This window comes from Anas platyrhynchos, chromosome 7 (assembly GCF_047663525.1).
Source record: "Anas platyrhynchos isolate ZD024472 breed Pekin duck chromosome 7, IASCAAS_PekinDuck_T2T, whole genome shotgun sequence".
Classification (NCBI taxonomy): Eukaryota; Metazoa; Chordata; class Aves; order Anseriformes; family Anatidae; genus Anas; species Anas platyrhynchos.
The window spans coordinates 10,936,645-10,956,161 of record NC_092593.1 but is presented as its reverse complement, the minus strand read 5'-3'; the positions used below and the strand labels follow the sequence as shown (position 1 = coordinate 10,956,161).

The window sequence follows — 19,517 nt, the reverse complement described above, 5'->3', positions numbered from 1 at the left end:
CACAGAAATACTGAATCATAGCCAAATCTATGCTGTGCACTTCATTTCCTCCCTTTGATTATTGGTTTTCTGAGGATATTTACACATGCTACTGTGTATTGGTGCTCAGAGCCTCTCGAATTGGTTCAAGACCAGGGGGGAGAATGGCTGAGATTACCATTAGTTAAGACCAGTGGAGTGCACTAGTTAATATGGCAAATGACTTCTGCATCCAAAGTGAAGCTTAACTGGAGCTCCCTCAGATTTTCTGCGTAATTACATCTCACGGTTCACCCTTTACTCAATTTAATATTACACTTCTTTCCTCCAAATACCCTTGTCTTTTACTTGTGTCGTACTGTTCTTTCTATAATTTATTTCTAATTAATAATTTAATAAAATAATTTATTTATATAAATTATTTCAACACAAGCTACTCACATGGTGTCTTCTTGCCAAAGCTGGTTAACCATTTATTGATTAAATTGTTTCTGATGAAAAAAGCAGATATTTTAAAACTAAATTTTGCTGTGAATCTTTCACCCTGAAATCAAGGAACTTGAAAAACAAGTGGTCCATTTTGTTTCAACCTTTTTCTGAGTTTGCTATTTTATTTGGGCTTGATTTTTTTTTTTTTAATGACTTTGTTGTATTTCCCTGCTTGTTCCTTCATTCAGCAAGTCTGCTTCTGATGTGGTCAGTTAACCTGCCTAATCTTGAAGTCAACTGCTTGTAACATGGTTGGTTGTTTGCTTGATTGTGTGCTTCTCTGCAACCTGAGATCAATGAAGACTGAATGTTAAATAGGAAGCAGCAGCTTTTGGGAGAGTATTTGCTACAGTAAGCAGGACAGCAAATAATTCACTTTTCCACATCAGAAAAAATGGGATTGAAAATAGCAATTATTTCCATTCCAAAATCCTAACCAGTCTGTTCTTGACCAGGCTGACAGGTCAAGCTGCAAATTTGCTCTCTTGCTCCCAAATGTGACAGGTATGTTGAACAATCCAGTACTCCAGTGTTAGCCAGCTGGCAAGAAACAACCTTGTATATACAAGAGCAGAGATAAGGAAGAATTATTGATTCATTGTCTTCAATGAAGAGAGCTCTGGAGGACAATTCCCCATTTAAGCATAGAAGGCAGAAGTACTAGTGAAGGAGAGGACCACGAGAGGTTTGTGTGTCTAGATAGTCCAAGATCCACAACAGTAGTCCAATAGTTTCTCCTCTTAAGTCACCATGGCTGCAGAGATCAGCTTTTCTTCAAAACTGTGCTTTACTTTTCTCAGCTCTAAAAAAAGATGGAGTTGTTAGTTGCTGCTCCCAAGACACAGATTAGCTTGCAAACAGTGTGTACTCCCACACTGCATTTCATTTAACAGCAAGCATCACTTGGAAACCATACCAGTCAAAGGCAAAATTTGCATCCATTTCAACTTGATCTTAGTGCCAGTAAGACATCTGGCTGGATCCATCACGGTCCATTGGATCAGCAGCAGAAGGACTGGCAGTGGCTACAAACAAGAGCATCTCCAGTTATCCTTGCACCCCGCTTTGAGTGCATAGGTTTGAAAAACAGGAAACCTTGCCTAAAATTTTGGACAATCTGCCTTTTACCAGCTGAGTGACTTACATGCCTCGGCCTCTATGCTGAGTTTGTGCTCTAATACAACGTGACGGCTTTTAGCATGGCCCTTGCTATCTGTCTCCATCTGGTTGGGAATTTCTGGAGTGTGATGCAGAGGTGCAGGAGCTGGCAATGGTAGCTAGGAAGACATGCAACTTTTTCAGGCTGCCCTAGAGAGAGGGAGAGAAGCTGAAACTCACTGTGCTTTCTGTCAAGCAGGAGGTTCTGACCAGATGGAAGCTTTCACACACAGAACGACTGGGACAACAGAAAGTACATCCTACCATTTGAGCACATATAAAAGACCTGTTAGGTATCAGCCTCTGACCTGTACCCACTCTTGGGCTACCCACAGAGTATTTACATCCTAGAGCATTTAGATGAGATGGCAAAGTGCTATGGTTTAACACTGATAGGCAGCGAAGTCCCACACAGCTGCTCTCTCACTCCCCGTCCTCAGCAGGATGAGGGAGAGGGAGAAAATGAAAAAGAAGGAAAAGTAAAAAATAAAATAATAAAAAAAATAAATCCAAATCTTGCAGTTTAATGAAAGGGGAAAAAATAGCAAAGGCAGCAAGTGATGCTCAGGAACATCTTGGGAAGTAGGGCCTTGATACATGTAGCTGTTGCTCAGGAAGACCAACACCTTCATAACAAAAATGTTATGAAGCTTTTGCCCACCTCTTGCCCACCCCCAGCCTACTGGCCTTTGGAGAGGCAGCCTTGATGCTGTGCCAGCACTGTTCAGCAGTGGAAAAAACACGGTGGAAAGTTAGCTCCAGCCCATCCAGGCCCAGTACACAAAGTGTGGAAAAAAAAAAGTACATAAATCAGTCAATGAATGTACTCACAACACCTGCTGGAGAGAACTAAAGTGCACAGACATCTTCCCAGCCAAAAGGAGCCTCCTATGTACATTAAGAGGGAACATACATAACGGTGACATGCCCCACCTGCCTCACTACATTTATGTATGGCACTAGTTTCTTTTAGACCACTTGCAGAACTTAATCCTTTTCTGGGACTCCAGAGAACCCAGAATTTAGTGGAAATGGTAAGGCTTCCCTTCTGTGGGGAACAACAGCAATGGTTGTGGTTTCTGTTCTCACGAGCAATAATAGGATGAAGTTCCTATGCACTAGCTTCCATATGTAGATATCAAAATACTACGCAAAGGATTTATTTTTGTTAGGAAAACATCAGTGTACATAGCACAGCTACACCAGGAGGACACGTCCAGCTACAATTACACCCGTAAAACCCTTTATGAAGCTGTATCCCAGAGAGTGGGTGGCATTACAATTCCCCCTTCTTAAATGCCATCTACCAAACACTCCGACTGGACTGGCTGAACGCACAAGGGCTTGCCTAGCTCGCTGGGCTGTGATGTCTGCAGTTCCTTTATGCGTGTCTGCAGAATTCAAGAGCAGAGATACACACGTCTCTAGTCTGGATGCCACAGCATCAGCTCAAGATGACAGCAGTACCGGTGTACTGATTCCAAAATCTGAGGACAAGGAAACTACACTTTTCATTTTGTTACTCAAAACCCTCTGCAGAAATGAACAACTGAAAGAGCTTCTGTTTAGACAAACATCAGAGCTGATGCTGCTCTGTGTCTGAGTCAGTTTAGTCTTGCAGAGAAATTGAGCTTTTTAGCTCAGATGTCACTGTACTGATGCATCTCTGATGCTTCTGAAGCTATCAAACTTGCCTGGCGAAGCTTCATGGTCGCACAAGCTCAGGATGACCTCACCAGGTGGTCGAACTATTAGACCTGCCACAGCCAGCACAGGACGTCACTAAAATTTATTGTGTAGAGGTGGCCAAGGTTGCTGATGCCTTTGGCAGCACATGAATCACACAGTGGTGAAAGCAAACAGTGTGTCTCGTGCCAAATTTCTGGCCACTACTGCATGCTCTGCCATGTAAAGTAAGCCTTAATAACTTCTCATTTATTTTCACATTTCTAAAAATTGATAATTTTTTGAAACTCAGATGGCATTCTGAATCCAAATAAAACCATATTACTGTCCTTCAAATAATATCATTTTCTTAATACACCACAACTGCAGTATTGTGATTTACACTTACCATGCATTTATCTTGCATAGAAATGTTCTACCAAATACAATTAAATAGATATTTTCCAGAATTTCAGCACAAGTAAAATAGAATTTTTTTTCTTTTTTTTTTTCTCTTTTAGATATAAAAGAGATTCTACTTAAGAACATATCAGGCCAAGTGTCACTCTTGTGCAGTGAGAGCAACCAGACAGATACCAGTAGTGTGGGCCAGAAAGAACAGATGGATTGAAGCTTACAGCTACTGATATTAAAAGCATAATTTTCAAGTTAATACCCCACGGAAACATATGAGATTGTTGCAATCATTTAGAAGGTCGGTTTCTAAAATAAATAAATAATTATATGGTGCCAAATGTTGTCTTACAACTTTTTTTCATGTGCTGGACACATCCCCACCTTTCTTTCCACAGGTCTCTCTGTGCCATTGTTTGGGGATGTCTGAATTTTGGGGATAAGAATGGTCTTCTCAGAGCTTTTGCTGCTTCAGAAAGACAGACAAGTAACCAACTATTCAAAATAGTATCTGAATTTGTACTACTGCTTAAAAAAATCCTACACGTGCCTCTAGAACACTGCAGAAGTGTGCTTATGTCTCCTCTGTGCTACTAAGCCTGAGATGAAGAAACAGGCTTCTTCCTGGATCCTCAAGGTCTGCTTGAACACGAAGTCGTATGATCCATTATTTCTGAGTGGCTGGGAATCCCACTCACCAAGGAGATCTTCTGCGAGGGACTAAGATGAAAGCCTGGTTTCCAGAAATTGTTGTGCAAATCATTAGTCCCAGCTTCAGTGATTTTAAATGATGCATTTACAAAGTCTCTGAGAGACAGGAATATTGATATCTGTAGACCTACAGCAATGAGTGCCAGTGCAAAGATCTTTCCAGCTATGCAGATATTTACAATGTAAATGTTCAGGGTTTCGTAGTGCAGGTGCACTTATTCATTCATCTGGAAGACGTTCAGCAGAGGAATGCCTCCACAGGGGATTTCTGGAGCCTACTTTCACTTGCTGAGTTCAAATATAGGTATTTTTGTTTCACGTTTCAGGATTTATTTTCCCCCATACAATAATTCCAAAATAGGATTCATACTTCAAAACTATTTCTTTTGAAATCCACAACATATTACAATTATTTACCAGAATGAGAATACAGTTCAGATTATCATAGGGATTAAGAAAGCTGCAAATATTGAAGCTTTCACTCAGTTTTACTCATTCCAGTTCTTCTACAGAAGTTGCACCAGCAATCTCAGCAAAAATTTGTCCCAATGATTACCACTTTCATGTCTACATATCACAGAAAATGCGGTCAGTTGGAAAAAACAACCAGTTGTTAACAGATGATTATAAGAATATAGTCATGACACTCATACTCTCCCACTGGTGTTGACCCTGAATGAAGCCTGGCACTGTGGAGGGTTATCTGGTGGTTAGCATTACTTCCATCAAATATAATATAAATACTGATGGAGTATTGCTCTGTTGTCTGGTGACAAGCAATTTTACAGTAGAATCAGAAGGTGATGCTACAGGTCAGACTACATTTCTGTAATGCAAAAGGGGCCATAATGCTGCTGCACAGGCTGTGATTGAGTAAAGCTTTACAGAATATCCTATTAGCAGTTCTTAATGTTACTGTAAGGCAATGAACTGCTAATAGAACACTAGTAATCGGTCAACACAATAAAACTGTCACTAGTCTTTTCAGAAGAGATCTAGTAAGAGATAGTTTCAGATCAAAAAGTAGTTTTTGCAAAGATGGACCAATTTAAATGAGGAATTAGAGGTAAACTTTTCCCAAAGTTCAGTAGTTAAATACAAAAGCAGTTTAGAGTTTTTGGATTATGTCTGATTGCCCATGTCAGTATGGTGCCTCAGGGTAGAAAATTGCATTATAATATTATTGCATTATAAACCATACATTTGAACAATATTTGTGCAGCTCACTCCAAATACTACTGGTCACAATTTGTAGTGCATTAAGCGGAGCACCAACTAGTGATTGCAATATATACATAGAACACTTATTTAATATTGATTGAAATGGATTTTGCCTGTGGTAAGTGACGCAAGTTGCTGCCATCTAATTTTGTGGCTGGGGCTTCAATGTCAAAGTACAATTGGGTTGAACTCCTGCTGCTAAGTGCTGGGAATTTGTAATGAATGTTTTACACACTCATACAATTTATTGCTTGATGAATGGTTGTTTTAAATTTCCTTCGTCTCTGGTAAAACAGCATTGTTAGGAACAGAAAAGTCCATGCTTCCAAATATTCACTCTTCTCACACATTTACTCAACTCTGCAATATGTTCTTAAACAAGTGGATGTATTAAAATCCCCAAGGGGCCTGGAGCACTACCATTTGGATCACATTGTAGAACATACATTTCATATACAAGGTTTTTATGTTGATTTTCAATAAATGCTCACCACTTACCAAACAGTAAAGGAAGGCCTTGCACTAATCTTTTTCATATGAATATCTGCGTATTAATGATAAGATTTGATGCTATTTGTGAAGCTTTTGAGTTTCACATCCTAGTAACAAAACAGGTGTGCTTATAAAAAATAACCAATAATAAAATTTTAAAATAATTTCTGATACTACTAACAAACAAAAACCTACAAACTCTTCATCTCAAGACAAAAAGAAAGCAGTTATACCAATTCAGTGGAATTATATTCTAATCCAGAGTTGCAGTTTATAGGTGCTTCAACAATATAGCTGAAATACAGTTAGATTGCTTCTTAAGTTAGTCTGCTTTTCCATGATTCAGTGCAGTTCACTCAAAATCAAATATATATATGTGTATATATATATATATATATATGTATCTCAGAAGAGCACAGAGTGAGCCTGAACCAGCTGAAATAAAATAAACGATCCCCTACCTTGGTATGACAGCAGATGTCAGACGCTACCACCAGCATTCACTTGTGCTACAGTCTCCATCATACCATGATGTACCTATCAGCAGATCCAGGCCTCTGCAACACGAGCTGGAGGATGAAGAAAGAAAAGGTTAGTGTTGGAAAAAAGACAGATGCCTATACAAAACCTCCTGATGCCCAACCTGCTGACCTGAGCTTCCAAAGGCTTAATAACAGTGTGGTAGAAAGCAGGTACTGTGACATGTTTTACATCAGTGTCACTGAAGCATTGAATCACATTGACCATCACAGGCAAGTACAAACTATAAACACTGCTAAGGCAAAGAGTCATAAATTGCATTATCTATACCATGCACTGCATACAGCAATTAAAACTATACTTTATTAAAACTCAGGGGCTACCACAAGTAAAATAAAGCTTTGAGTAGAAAACATAAATAGCTTAACAGTCTGAATTTAGGGCAATTATTCTGATATTTTTTTACAACAGACATTGGTAGGTACTCTTCACAGAAGCCCAATTCAGAGACAACCTTAAACACAAGTTGTTAAAAAAAAAAAATAAATTAAAAAAGTATTTTCCTACTCCATGCTTTATTACCAGGAAAATTTAAGAGACCTGTTTAATACTAAGCTCATATTTAGGGTTTTCTTCGCCTTGGATGATTTTCCATTTTTGGCCCAGCTCAACCAAACTGGTTCATCTCAGTTTGTATTCTAGACCCCCTTTTACATATTATTTAAGATTTCGTAGACAGTAACATGCACCATCACAATAAAATAACGTGCCCATTTCCAGCCTGGAATCTCTCATATTCTACATAACAAATCAAGATACAAATAACCTCAGAAAACAGAATGCAGAGAACTGCACCCTGGACAATACATATCCGATCAGCAATATGATAAGCACTCTTTTGAGAATCCCATCTGTAGTTATGGAAAACAAGTTAAAACCAGAGGACCACCTAGCTATCTTTTCCCCCATATCATGGATTTAAAACTAATACCCATGTGCCTACACACACTGACACACACAAAAAATTAGCAAGCTTGGCATAAAAATTTGGGCCTTCCTGTCACCACATTCTTCACCCTCATGGTTCCTTTTTTCCTCCACCACTGGCTTTGCTACCTGCCTGTTTCATTTCCTCTCCTCTCCCTGCACCACTAGTGCTGCATCCTTGCTTCTCACGTACCAAATCCTTGCCCTTGCCTTCTTCTTGCTGTTGGGAGAGCTGCTTGCTCCTTGCCTAATCACCACAAATTTTAGGATTAAAGCAAAAATCTTCTTTCGAAGGTGTTTGACCTTTGTTCCACTGCAGATGGTGCTTTGCTAGTTAGGACCTTCTGTTTTAGAAACCTCGCTCTTGAGCAGCATCTAATTGTGCAGTGTAAGGGGTCACTAATAGTTCATTTTACCTAGGTGAAGGCAACAACAGCTTACCTATATTTATACTTGCAGCGATAAATTATTCTGATAAGCTTGCCTGAATTACTTACTAAATAGAAAACAAAGTCTCTTATAAGACTCTCTATTTAAAAGCTATCTTCTGCCTTTACTTAGGACTCTTCCTGTTACTTCAGCTGAAGCCATGTAGCCAGAAAGGAAGCAATTTGCAGCACTGAAGTCACTCTTCAAATGTTAAATGCAGAAAAGGTTGGAAGAGTTTTATTCTAAAAAGTGCACAGCACACAGGATCAGATATTGTTGCCATGGCTCACTTCCTTTATTGCTTTGAGCAAATCCATATTTGATGCATTAAGGATGGATTGGCTTACTCTTAGGTAGAAGTAGGTCAAGTGATTTTTAAGCCACAGTTCTTTCCCTCTTGCATAGGATAGGAGTAAGCACTATAGATCATTTCTTGTTTTTAAAGTCTTTAGCACATTCAATTATAGGGAAGTTTATAAATTAACTTGCAGTTAATGCATAATGCCATCTAGTGGAAAAATCAACAAGTATAGAGGCAACAAGTCTGTCTACATATCCCATGAAATGTAAGTCAGTGTTGCAACTACTTGACAGTTTTAATACTGAATTAAACTTAAGGCAGAAGAACTATAACTTAATTTTCAAAACCTCCATGATAAAAGATCTTTACCAAATTTAAATATATTCCAAAGACATTTTATCCCCAAAGGCAAGACACACAAATCTTAATCCCAGTGAACTTGTATTTACAATGATTGTAGGATATGTAATAGACCTTGGAAGCCTCTTGATTTTCTTTTCCATTTTAATTTTACATAGACGTTGATTTTTTTGATCAACGGAATGACACCCAAATCATCTGGTAAAGGAGGCAATTCAAAGAAGTTTACTGATACATCAGCCAAAACTACCTGTAATTCTGGAGAGTTTTAGAATGAAGAACATCATCTTCAGAACTATGAGGTCACTTTTCGGTGCCCATAAACAGATACAAGTCAGAATTAAGACAGTGAAAAAAAGAGCCTAAAAATCAAATTTATACAATCTAAAGGAAATAGGCTTGTCATAAAAAGATCAGAGTAGACTAAGTGGTCAAGAGAGGCTATTTGTACCAGATAAGTAATATGCTCCATTAATAGCCTTTCCAAAGCCAACAGGAAAGGCACAAGCCAAGGGAAGAAAGCCATTAGACTCTTTTCCTTCACAAAAACATAACACCCGCCATTTATTGGTGAATTAACCTGCTCAGAGGCCTGAGTTAACACTGTCTCTTATCCTCTGCACATGTTGTGTCAACCTATTTTGATATTGCTTAATTTAGGTAAAACCTTACAGTTACATAGCCCCTGATGTTTTATTGGCAGAATCCTACAAATTCGGACACGAGGTACCCAGTGGGATCATTCACTTCAACTCACATCTCTGAGGACTATCAGCACGCCTATACCAAGTCAGATGTGGTTGCCTGTGGCTTTTTTCCCAGTTGAATTTAGAAATTCTCCAGGGAGGAAGACTACCACGTCTCTCAGTAAGCTGTTCAAGTGCTGCTCTAATATCACAGTGAAGAATATTTTTGATGTCCTTTCTGAACCTCTCAAGCCACAGCTTGTGGCCATTGTCCCAGGTTATCTATTCTGATGATTCTGCTTATATTTCCCCTTTAGTTTTGAAAACAATACCAAGGTAAAGGTTTTTAAGGATAGGATGACAAAGAAGCAGTTCTACTGAAGAAGTACAACACATTTTGGAGCCTCAAGTGATGTAGACATCTGCCTACAGTGCCAGGCAGAACAGTCAAGCCTCATGTCTGAGGTTCGAACCTCAGACAAATGCCCCCTTACCAATGCTGCCCTACAGCCAAGGCTGCATTTCCTGAACTTGCAGCATCCTGCCATTGTTAACTGCCTCTTTGGGAGTTGTACTTCCTAAATTCAGTTTATCAGCCCAATCTGTGATTCACCAGCCAGTGGGACAAGACACAGTGCTGATACATTGCATTAGCAAGACAGCAATTACATTTTTTTTTTTTGTAAGCCATGAGTTGAATCTCGAATAATTACATTTATAGAACTTAAAGGGAATCTGAGGTTCTTTTGGGAACCGAGATGAAAAACAAAATCGAGTGCTATTGCTATTTTTTTCCTTCTGCAAGCTGATCTTTTCAGAATTTCAAACTTTTGGCAAAGAAATTGTTTCCCACATGACACAAGTCATCATTTCTGACCCAAGTAAGGTTCAAAGCTGATGTAACCTGAAAAGTTATTCTATAAAAAGGGCTGTACCTTAGCACCTCCTGATAACAGATTATACAGTTAGATCTTAAACATGTAAAAAACCACCACCACCACCAAAAACAAAAACAAAACAAACAAACAAACAACAACAACAAAAAAAAAAACAGATTATAAGAAATAAAGACACCCTGGTACAAAGAAATGACTTTTTTTTTTTTTTTTAATTAAACCATCAGGTGAAAAAAGTAGGCACTGTTGCACATGCAAACCCTTCTTGAAGTCATGAGGACTGTCTGCCCAGCTACACTTTCTGAGTGTATTACTTGGAAACGAATTATACCAACTGGTTTAGGAAAATCTATTACTTATTTTTTATACAAATATTGTCTCAAATTGACCAAAATTATAAGTAAAATGTACCTAATTTGTACAGCCTACATACACCTGTGTCAGTCAATAGATAAATTAAAATGAAACCAAGTACATAAACTTTATAAGTAATGTAAACACCCTAAAATACATATTTTCTAACACGATGTGAAAATTAAGTGAAACATCTGTGGCTGTTGAAGTGTTTTTGAACCCTGATATTGAAGGTACATGTAGTCTTGATGGCGGAGAAGAAGCTGTCTGTATTACTGTATGATCGACCATCTCTTGATTATTTTTAGGGCACCATTGACAGCTTTGCAGAAAATGAAAAATGTGACTAGAACTCAGCTTATTAAAGATGCTACTCTTCCCTGTAAAATTAGCAAATGCTGGTAGCCATGCATAACTCCATGTCACTGCTAAATGTAATATAAATGTTTTAGTATGCTTATTAACCAATTACCCTGTCACCTTATACAAATTCAGATGATATTCAGTATGGATAGATAAATGTCAATATTCACAGCACATTTCATCATTCTAGATCAAACAGATCCATCACTTTTGCTACTGCTGCACATGAAAAATGGCTTAGCTGCAATACAATAGAAAATTTTGGTCTTCAATTCCACAAAAAACTAGCTCCTGTTTCTTCTCACTAGAATAATACAGTGAATTATGTGATTCATGTTCTTAAAATCACAAAGGGAATTTTAATCACTGTTTCCTATTTTTCCCATTGCCCACTGAACCTTTTACCTAAGAGGATGAGAAATAATAAATATATCCAGAAAATCGAGGATGCAAGGATCCTATTAAAATTGCTCTACATGCTGCCTGCATTATTTTTGCTTAACCCAGTAATATTCCTAAAATTAGTATCTGAAGAATTTCATGATTTTACCTACAGTGATAGAAATGAAATATTCAAACTCAAATTGCATGCCACGAGTCAGGAAACTAATTCTGCTACCACTCAGGAAAAAAAAAAAAAAATCAGAAACAAAACCAAACAAAGAAATGTAAGCTGGCAACAGGTGGACTAAGTACCTGGGAATTTGATCTCCATCAAAACCTAGAAGAGTGAGATGATTTAAACAGTCAAGCCTCTCTCTGGACAGATAAAAAACAACAACAACAAAAAAAAAAAACACAAAAAACTGGCACACAATAGAATGAATGTAGTTTCCTGGTTATGAAGAACATGTTTTTACAAAACATTCATGTTGGCTGTGGCTAACATTCTATTTTCAAACACTTTCTACAATCATCCTGGCTAAGTACTCAAGTGGAAATGCACAGAACCCTAGTTGCAATTCACTTGGCATAAGAAAAGGATAAGATATTCTTTTCCAACTCTCTAAACAATGTGGATTAGCTATTCAAAACAATACAAAAATATTGTCATATACATTTTATCAGACAATTCACAGCATAAGTGAAGTGTGGAGTCTTTACTTACCAGTAGAGTGGAAGAAATATACATATAGTTAGTTTGCTACAGGTTAACAATAATGTATTTCCTCAAATACTTCTACATCATCTTCTGATAAAAAAAATAAATATACAGCAAGGCAAAAGAAGATCACTCTTTTGTTGATGATGCTACTTGCCAAAGAATAAGATTTTAATCCAAGTCACAGCTTAGAGAGTTTAAAAGATTGGAAAAGCAAATAGGTATGGGTTGGACAACATTATGCATAAATCCCATCATGTCTTTCTTCAGACACAGGCAAATCCTATAAATAAATGCAACTAGTCCCTTTTTCTCACGAAATCCTTACATTCAAGGTAGTCATTATGACTCTTATTTTTTAATATATTTTTAATGCATAAGGCTAAATACATTTGTTTAGAATAGAGGCATGCAATCTTGCATGATGTTATGCTTCTCTAAACAAAATATTAAGTTTAGTTTTTGCGGGTAAACCTTTGGTTTCCCATATTTATATTTAATTTTTAATTCAAAACCAGCTTTAAAAAAGTTTTAAGATGAGAAATGTCCATTGTGCAGAATCTTCTTCAAGATCTGCTCACTTAAGGATGACATATTTTGCACAGTGTTTCACTCCTCTTTTGAAGCCACAATAGCATTTATTAATGCTCATGGCTCCAGATCGCTTGGGCATTTTTTGCAAATATGATCCTGCAACATCATATAGAGGAAGAGTAGGTGCTTATGTGAGGTGTCATCAATTACTTACCAAGGTCATTGCAAGCTGTATCCCCTGGGAATAGTATTATATGCACTCTTTCATAGCCTGAAGGAAAAAATACCGAATTATCATATCCTTTTCTCAAAATAACAATCTGATTATTTTTGACCCAAGTTAATGTTCAGTCTAAAAATGCCAAGAAGAGAGATTAGTTCAATTTAAACTCTATTTAACCCATTGTAAGAGAAAAACACTAAGTGACCTCCATACATTGGGTAATAATTTAACTCTGCTGTGCAGTTTAAAAATTAATGTACCATTGTTGTATTAATATCATTACTATTGCATTATTTTAGATTAAAAAATAGGGTGACTAATGCTAGGTTCAGAGGTATATATACAGAGTTAAGAGAACATAGTATAGAATTTCTCATCCTGTAGACTGTAGAACATGCTGTGGGACTACAAGTGATCTATAAAACAATAGGAAAATACGTATCCTCCTCCATCTACATGCAAAAAAAAATAAGAAAACAAAGAAACAGTTAAAAACATCCCACAAAATTTAGCCTAATTTGTATTTGCTCATAAAACATAACTATGGAAGCCAATACTGCACAAGATGGTCAAGAGACTATAAAAATAAAAGATTAGGTTTGTTATAAGAAGGCTGTGAAATACAGAATCTAGAGGATTTCATCACTTTAGAGATGTATTTCATGTATTAGTTTTGCTAGAGAAAATGTCTAAATGGCAAAGAATCATACTGTCTCACCCACACAATGGACACAAAATGGTAGTTGTATGGCATGCACTGAGTGTTTAAAAAATACCAACACTTACTTGAAGGCTTTGCCTTTAGAAGTATTTGGATGAATCAGTCTCAGAGCTTGGCCTTAGAGGAGTAACAGTGAATTTTATCTATAGCGATGACCTTTACAGGATAGTTGTCTGCCCATCCACTTGGAATTGGATTGGTACTTAGTTTTTGTTTCAGATGTGTCTCCTGTGGAACTGAATGGGGATGCTATTACCTCCTGCTGGGGTTCCATGAAATACCAACTGATGAAAGTACGAAGTGAATGTTTTCTTTTGAATGTCATAAGGCCTCTGACCAAACTAATAAACCATCCTGGCCTACACTAGCACTCCTGATACTGCAATAAAATGTCAGTGACAAATACAGTATTTTGCTGCCAGAAAAAGGCAGTTTTTCCATTTAAGATGTGTATGAAACACAACCCTGCAAACAACCTGGCTAATGGTGACAGTATTGTATTGCTCTTATGCCTTTAAACATACTAAAACATAATCACTGGGCCAGCTGACACTCTTCCCAAATATGCAAGAGTGCTCTCAACTTAAGTGCTGCACTCAAGGTGCTGGTCAATATGGAATATTGACTAGTTAATGTCAATCAAAACAAGCAAACTTCCTTCTTAGGAGTCTCTGAATGCACCACAGTGTTCTGCTAATTCAGGTGAAAATGTTCCTGTAAGTAGTGCTAAAAGAAAAGGAAATATAAGTCTAGAATAGATGTACCTCTCATTTTCGCCATGACAAATGAACATATAATACTAACACATCCAACTGTGCTTATAATGAAAATGGATTTATTTCACTCTACAGAGACTGACGAGGGATAACAGATGTTCTACACTCGCACAGTGACCACTATCTGACAGAAGAACCGGGACCTGTTTTCCTATTGCCACCCATTGGTTCCACTCTGCAGAATGAGGTAATACCACGTTCTTTCTGCCTCGTTGCACTGTGCTGCTCTTTATCATGCCATAGTGGGTGCTGACGGTAGTATGACACTGTTCAAGTGAAACAAGGGGACTATAACAGGACGACAGCTTACTCTACTCTCAAGAGAATGCTATTTCCCCAGGAGAATGTCTACCTTGGAAATGAGTAAAATGATGGACCTCATCCAAACTTTGTCAAATATATTTTTTTTTCTGTGACTGCTAAGAGTTAGAGTGGGCCTGAAGGAAGTATCACAAATCTGATAGGTATTTTTCACTTATTCAGTAGAAGGAAGGAGGAGGGGCAGGAAGAAGGAACAAATGAACCACCACCACCACCACAAGTAACCTCAGCAAAAACAGAATATAGACAATCTGGATAAAGAAAAACAAGGCTCTCTTCATTATCATTGGTTGCTGGGGTGCAAGAGACCTCCATCCAATTTGGAACCACCTTTTCTATGGAAGGCAAAACGTTATGGAAATTACAGGCAGTTCCAGCAGGGAAGAAAGTTTTGCAAGTGGATGTTAATCTTGCAGCAGCTACAGAACATGGGATGGCATCAGCTGATTTAGATTGAACCCAGGGAAGCGATTTTTCATTGATTTTTTGTTTGTTTGTTTGTTTTTAATTGATTTGGGGTTCTCCTGGTTCCTCTCCAACAAAGGGATATTAGAGAAGCCAAGAAATAATATCATATAATAACACAGTGATTATGGCCAGGTCTTTTTGTCTTTGTTGACTTTGCGTACAGACTTGCTACACAAAAAGTCCAACAGGGATGGAAAACGGGACCCAGGTCTTTAAACCCCTAACCTTACCTCTTTATCCAATGTAATATACTTTGGGTCAAAGAGGTGTCATGAGAAATTATAGGCAATGCTGGAAAAGAAAGCAGCTTCTAGCTTCTATGATGTTGCAGTCTTTCTGCTTCTCAATAGCCAGCTTATATAAATAATGGTCTGATCTGAAAGACTCTGCATTGTGGAGTTGAATGTTTTGAATTTGTATTTACTTACAGACAGAGTACACCCCTTCTCGTGAGGCCATGTTTGAAAGCACTGAAAAGAGTAATTTAGAAGAAACACCAATATTCTTTGCAAGCCTCATATTCTTTTCTATAGCCTGAACACTATAGCATTTATACAAATAGAGACAGCTGCAGCCCCTACCAGACAGTTTCATGCAAGAACAGCAATTGAGAACATCTAAAAAAAGAAAACGAAACATATTAAAGTTGAAAATTTCTGGTTAGGTCTTCCTAGCTTTTTTTTTTTTTTAATTGTTATTATTTTAACTTTCATTTCCAAGTCATTTGGAAACCTGCCTCTTTCACCTCCTTTTAAAGAAATAGAATTAGGAATCTCCAGGAACTTTCCTCTTGTGATGATTTCTGGAAGTTATAAGAATGCTAAAGTAACTTAGAGAGACTTACAGAAAGGAAGTAGTGTTCGATGCGAATCGGTGGTCTGTTTTCCATTTATGCAAGGAATCCTGCTGGAATCCATTTGATATGGACATACCTCCCTAGAAGAGAGAGAATCTTGCAGTAGTTGCATTAGGGAGCGTTAAATCCGTTGCAGCAATTTCAAGGGATTCTTCATGGCTTGCAATGGATAAACTCTGCATGGGAGCATGACTCCCAAATCTGACTCAGAGGTTTTGTATCCCTGCCAGGTGCTGAAAAGTGATTTGGCCCCAATCCTTTGTCTCTCATCAGGTTACAAAATTGGTTCTACTCAAAGGTAAGGATTCTCTTTTCTTTACAAACACATTATAAGTGCTACAGAGATGTGGCAATCTAATACTTTGAGCAAATAACAAAAGTTATTTTCTACTTTTCATTCTCATGTCTCATATCTATATCTCATATCTATGAACAGCCCATAAAGAAAAAAAATATATTTGGAGTTACTAGTTTCCAATCTCTCCCAGCCAAGCCCAAACCCCAAAAAGCATTTTCCTCAGAATAACTCACTTGTGTTAGCTTATGCAAGTGAGAATGTCTTTTGACATTAACATCAAATAGACACTTTACAATATTGCATCTATTACATGAAGGAAAATAAAAATACCGTAGGCATTGTTTATATTCACATTTATGTCAATCCAACTAGAAGAGCAAAAGCCCTGAGATCACCAAGCACAGTAAGATAGATAAGGGTGAAGATCAAATTTAAGTGAGAGGCAGAAGACTTCAAAAATATTTCATTTAGTATGCACAGCAGACCATACATGAAGGAATCATGAGGTTAGGTAAAAAGCAAACACCAGTCCCTCTCGTCATGATAGCCAACTCAATTCTATAAGGTTGAATTCCATCTTCATTCTATAAGGCCTGAACATCAATAAGTTTCTAAAATTATAGTTTATATACCTTTCCTTAATGTTTACTTATATTTACTTTTTAAAATAATCAATGTTTTAAAATACAGCTGAAAAGATTATCACACAGCATTGAGGCATTTGCTTAAACCTAAGTCAGCTCACTAGCTCACAAACCATTCCCAAATAGGTATTCCTAAAGCGTCACAAAACTTTTTTAAGGCAAGATTGACAGGATACAAAATCATGTTCCTCGGTTTGCATAAATATTGGTTTCCCATTGGTCTTTGCATACTCCCCAGATTTGCTAACCTGTCAAAAGAGAAAGGCAACCTGAACTTTATATAACATAAATGGAGATTATACGTTTACATACCGACTGAGGACCCGGGCTGCAATGTCTAATTGTCTTCTGGTATTTTCCTAGATGCAAGTCAGAGCACAGCGCAGTTTCAACATTTATCTGCATGCCAGTGAGCACGCAACTGGGAGCCTGTGCTAGCACAGAAAACGCTTTTCCTTATTTGCACTTCTCTATTTAGTCATTAGAAACCAGCAGAGAGGAAGAAGCTAACAGCTCTGGCACAGATCTATCAGTAAAATTCTCTATTTTTTCCCCACTTCTGTTCTCCTAAGGTTGTGGTTTTTTTTTTTTGTTTGTTTTGTTTTGTTTTTGTTTTTGTTTTTGTTTTCCACCAGTGTTTTTCTGTGGCCCTAGGAAGGCCAAGCGAGAGAACTGTGCGTGTCTGTGGACACCACCAAGTCTCCAGCTCTAATCCCATGCACCCCCATGACACCGCCGTATGTTTTGGGACAGATTTTAGCCTAATATTAACTAATGGCTGTCAACATGACCAAATTTCACCTCTGCGGGATCTGAGAGGGGTGCATGTGGTCCTGAAAAATGGCAATAGCCGATGGAGAGAGAGCAAATTCACCTGCAAATCTGGCAGGAGGGGCGGATGGCGCCTTGCTCCCCTGCTGGACCAGCACCTCGGGAGCGGGGGGCAGCGTTTGCCCCTCATCCTAAGGGGGCCACGGGGGGCTCTGCCCTCTGAAGACACCCCAAACCCCGCAGGGGGAAGGCAGAGCCCGGCATGGCGAGGGGAGCCCGCCAGGCCAAGCGCCTCAAGCCCGAGGTCCCTGCGGGCTGTGGGGGGCTTCCCTCAGCCTCAGCCAGCCCCGGCGGCCCTGAGGGGAGGGAGCGCCGCCACCTCTCCCCTCCCCAACACCCCGGCGGGACGGCGGCTCCTCACAGGCCGCTCGGCACGGGGCACAGCTGCCCCCCGGTCCCGGTGCCATCCCCGGTCCCGTCCCCGGAGCCGGGCGCTGCTGCTGCCGCCTCCGAAGGCGCTCCCCGGGGCGGGGAGGGGAAGGGCAGCGCCGGGAGGCGGCACCGCTCTCCCACCTGCCCCCCGGCGGCGGCGGCGGCGCCGAGGTTCGCGATGAGGCGGCCGCGGGGAGCAGCCGGAGGAGTTTGTTCGCCGCCTGGCCCCGGCTCCCTGATGCTCTGAGCCGGAGTCTGTCTCCTCCTCTCCCCGGGCTCGCACCCGGGCTGGATGCTCCCGCTCGCTCCTCGCCTCGCCGCTCCGCTCGCCAGCCGCCTCCTCGCCAGCCATGGAGCCGTCCGCAGCCGCCCTGGACAGCACCCCGGACCCCGCCATCGTGCAGCCCCCCGGGAGCAGCCCGGCGCTGCCCCCCCGGGAGCAGCAGCAGCAGCAGCAGCAGCAGCAGCAGCAGCAGCTGCGGATCGGGGAGAGCGGGCAGTTCAGCGAGGGGCTGGAGGACCGAGGTGAGCGCCCGGCGTCCCTCACCGCGCACCCGCCTTCCCCTGGGGCAGCGTCCCTCCGGCCCCGGCCGCCCGACGCCCACCCCCGGCAGTTTTTTAATTTTTTATTTTTTTTTCCCTCCGTCTTCCCCTGCAGCCCCCTGACAGCCGCAGCACTACCTCCTCACGCCTCCACAGGAGCCCTTCCCACCCCTGTCAGCCCCACACCGGCTCTGCCCGGACCCCGCGGGCACTCCTTCACAGCACCCCGCTCCCCGAGCCTCTCCCTTTTCGTTTCCCAGCTTTAAAAATCTCCTCACAAACTCCACTCGGGGCTGCTCCCACCGAAAACTTGCCTGCCCCGGGGCGCACATGGCGCCGCCGGGCTCCTGTCAGCGGGGCCCCGGGCGGCCAGGTCAGTCAGGGCCCTCCTGAGTCCCCGTCCCCCGACTGGTGTTTTATTCTTTTTATTCTTTACCGAAGACCCTGACCAGGGGTGGAAGGCTGCCTGCTTCCCAGCCGTGCTAGCCCCAAACACGTTAATTTTTGGACGTCTGTTGGTGGTGTGCAAGGCACTTTGCTTACCTGCCGCCCGTCTGGGAATACAGGCAGCTGCCATTTTAACCCTCCGCCTTGCCCCGGCCTCCGTAACGCCTCCAGGCTCCTGTTCCACACAATTTGTCTCTATTTTTTATTTCACATACTGGGTTTTCCATAGCATCTCTGTTCCATTTTGTCCCATTTCTCTTTTTTTTTTTTTTTTTCGTTGTGCATCCCAAAGTCCCTTTTGTGTTCCCAGTCTTCACCCCATCCTACACGTAACCTCTGTATTCCCCTGTTCTCTCCGGCTTTCCAAACTCCCGTGCTTGCTCGCTTATTTTAGCC

At 40.3% G+C, this 19,517-nt stretch overlaps 2 protein-coding genes across 4 annotated transcripts in view; one reads left to right on the top strand and one right to left on the bottom strand.

The window, feature by feature from the left end:
- ACMSD (aminocarboxymuconate semialdehyde decarboxylase) overlaps window positions 1-17,358 on the bottom strand; it is a 44,735-nt gene extending 27,377 nt beyond the window's left edge. Inside the window, exons 1-4 of one of the 2 annotated variants that reach the window (XM_038181739.2) lie at window positions 17,241-17,358; window positions 15,975-16,066; window positions 12,836-12,892; window positions 6,591-6,698 (exon numbers count right to left, since the gene is read on the bottom strand). In XM_038181739.2, the coding sequence (XP_038037667.2) occupies window positions 6,591-6,629 (39 nt within the window). In that variant the 5' untranslated portion in view covers window positions 6,630-6,698; window positions 12,836-12,892; window positions 15,975-16,066; window positions 17,241-17,358. Of the gene's footprint in view, window positions 1-420; window positions 562-6,590; window positions 6,699-12,835; window positions 12,893-15,974; window positions 16,067-17,240 lie in introns of those variants that run through there. The other variant, XM_038181740.2, reaches the window with a different exon arrangement.
- An 873-nt stretch (window positions 17,359-18,231) lies between these two features.
- The window catches only part of TMEM163 (transmembrane protein 163), a 96,609-nt gene continuing 95,323 nt past the window's right edge, over window positions 18,232-19,517 (top strand). The window contains exon 1 of one of the 2 annotated variants that reach the window (XM_027461507.3): window positions 18,232-18,656. In XM_027461507.3, coding sequence (XP_027317308.3) covers window positions 18,482-18,656 — 175 coding nt within the window. In that variant the 5' untranslated portion in view covers window positions 18,232-18,481. The remainder of the gene's footprint in view (window positions 18,657-19,517) is intronic. The other variant, XM_027461505.3, reaches the window with a different exon arrangement.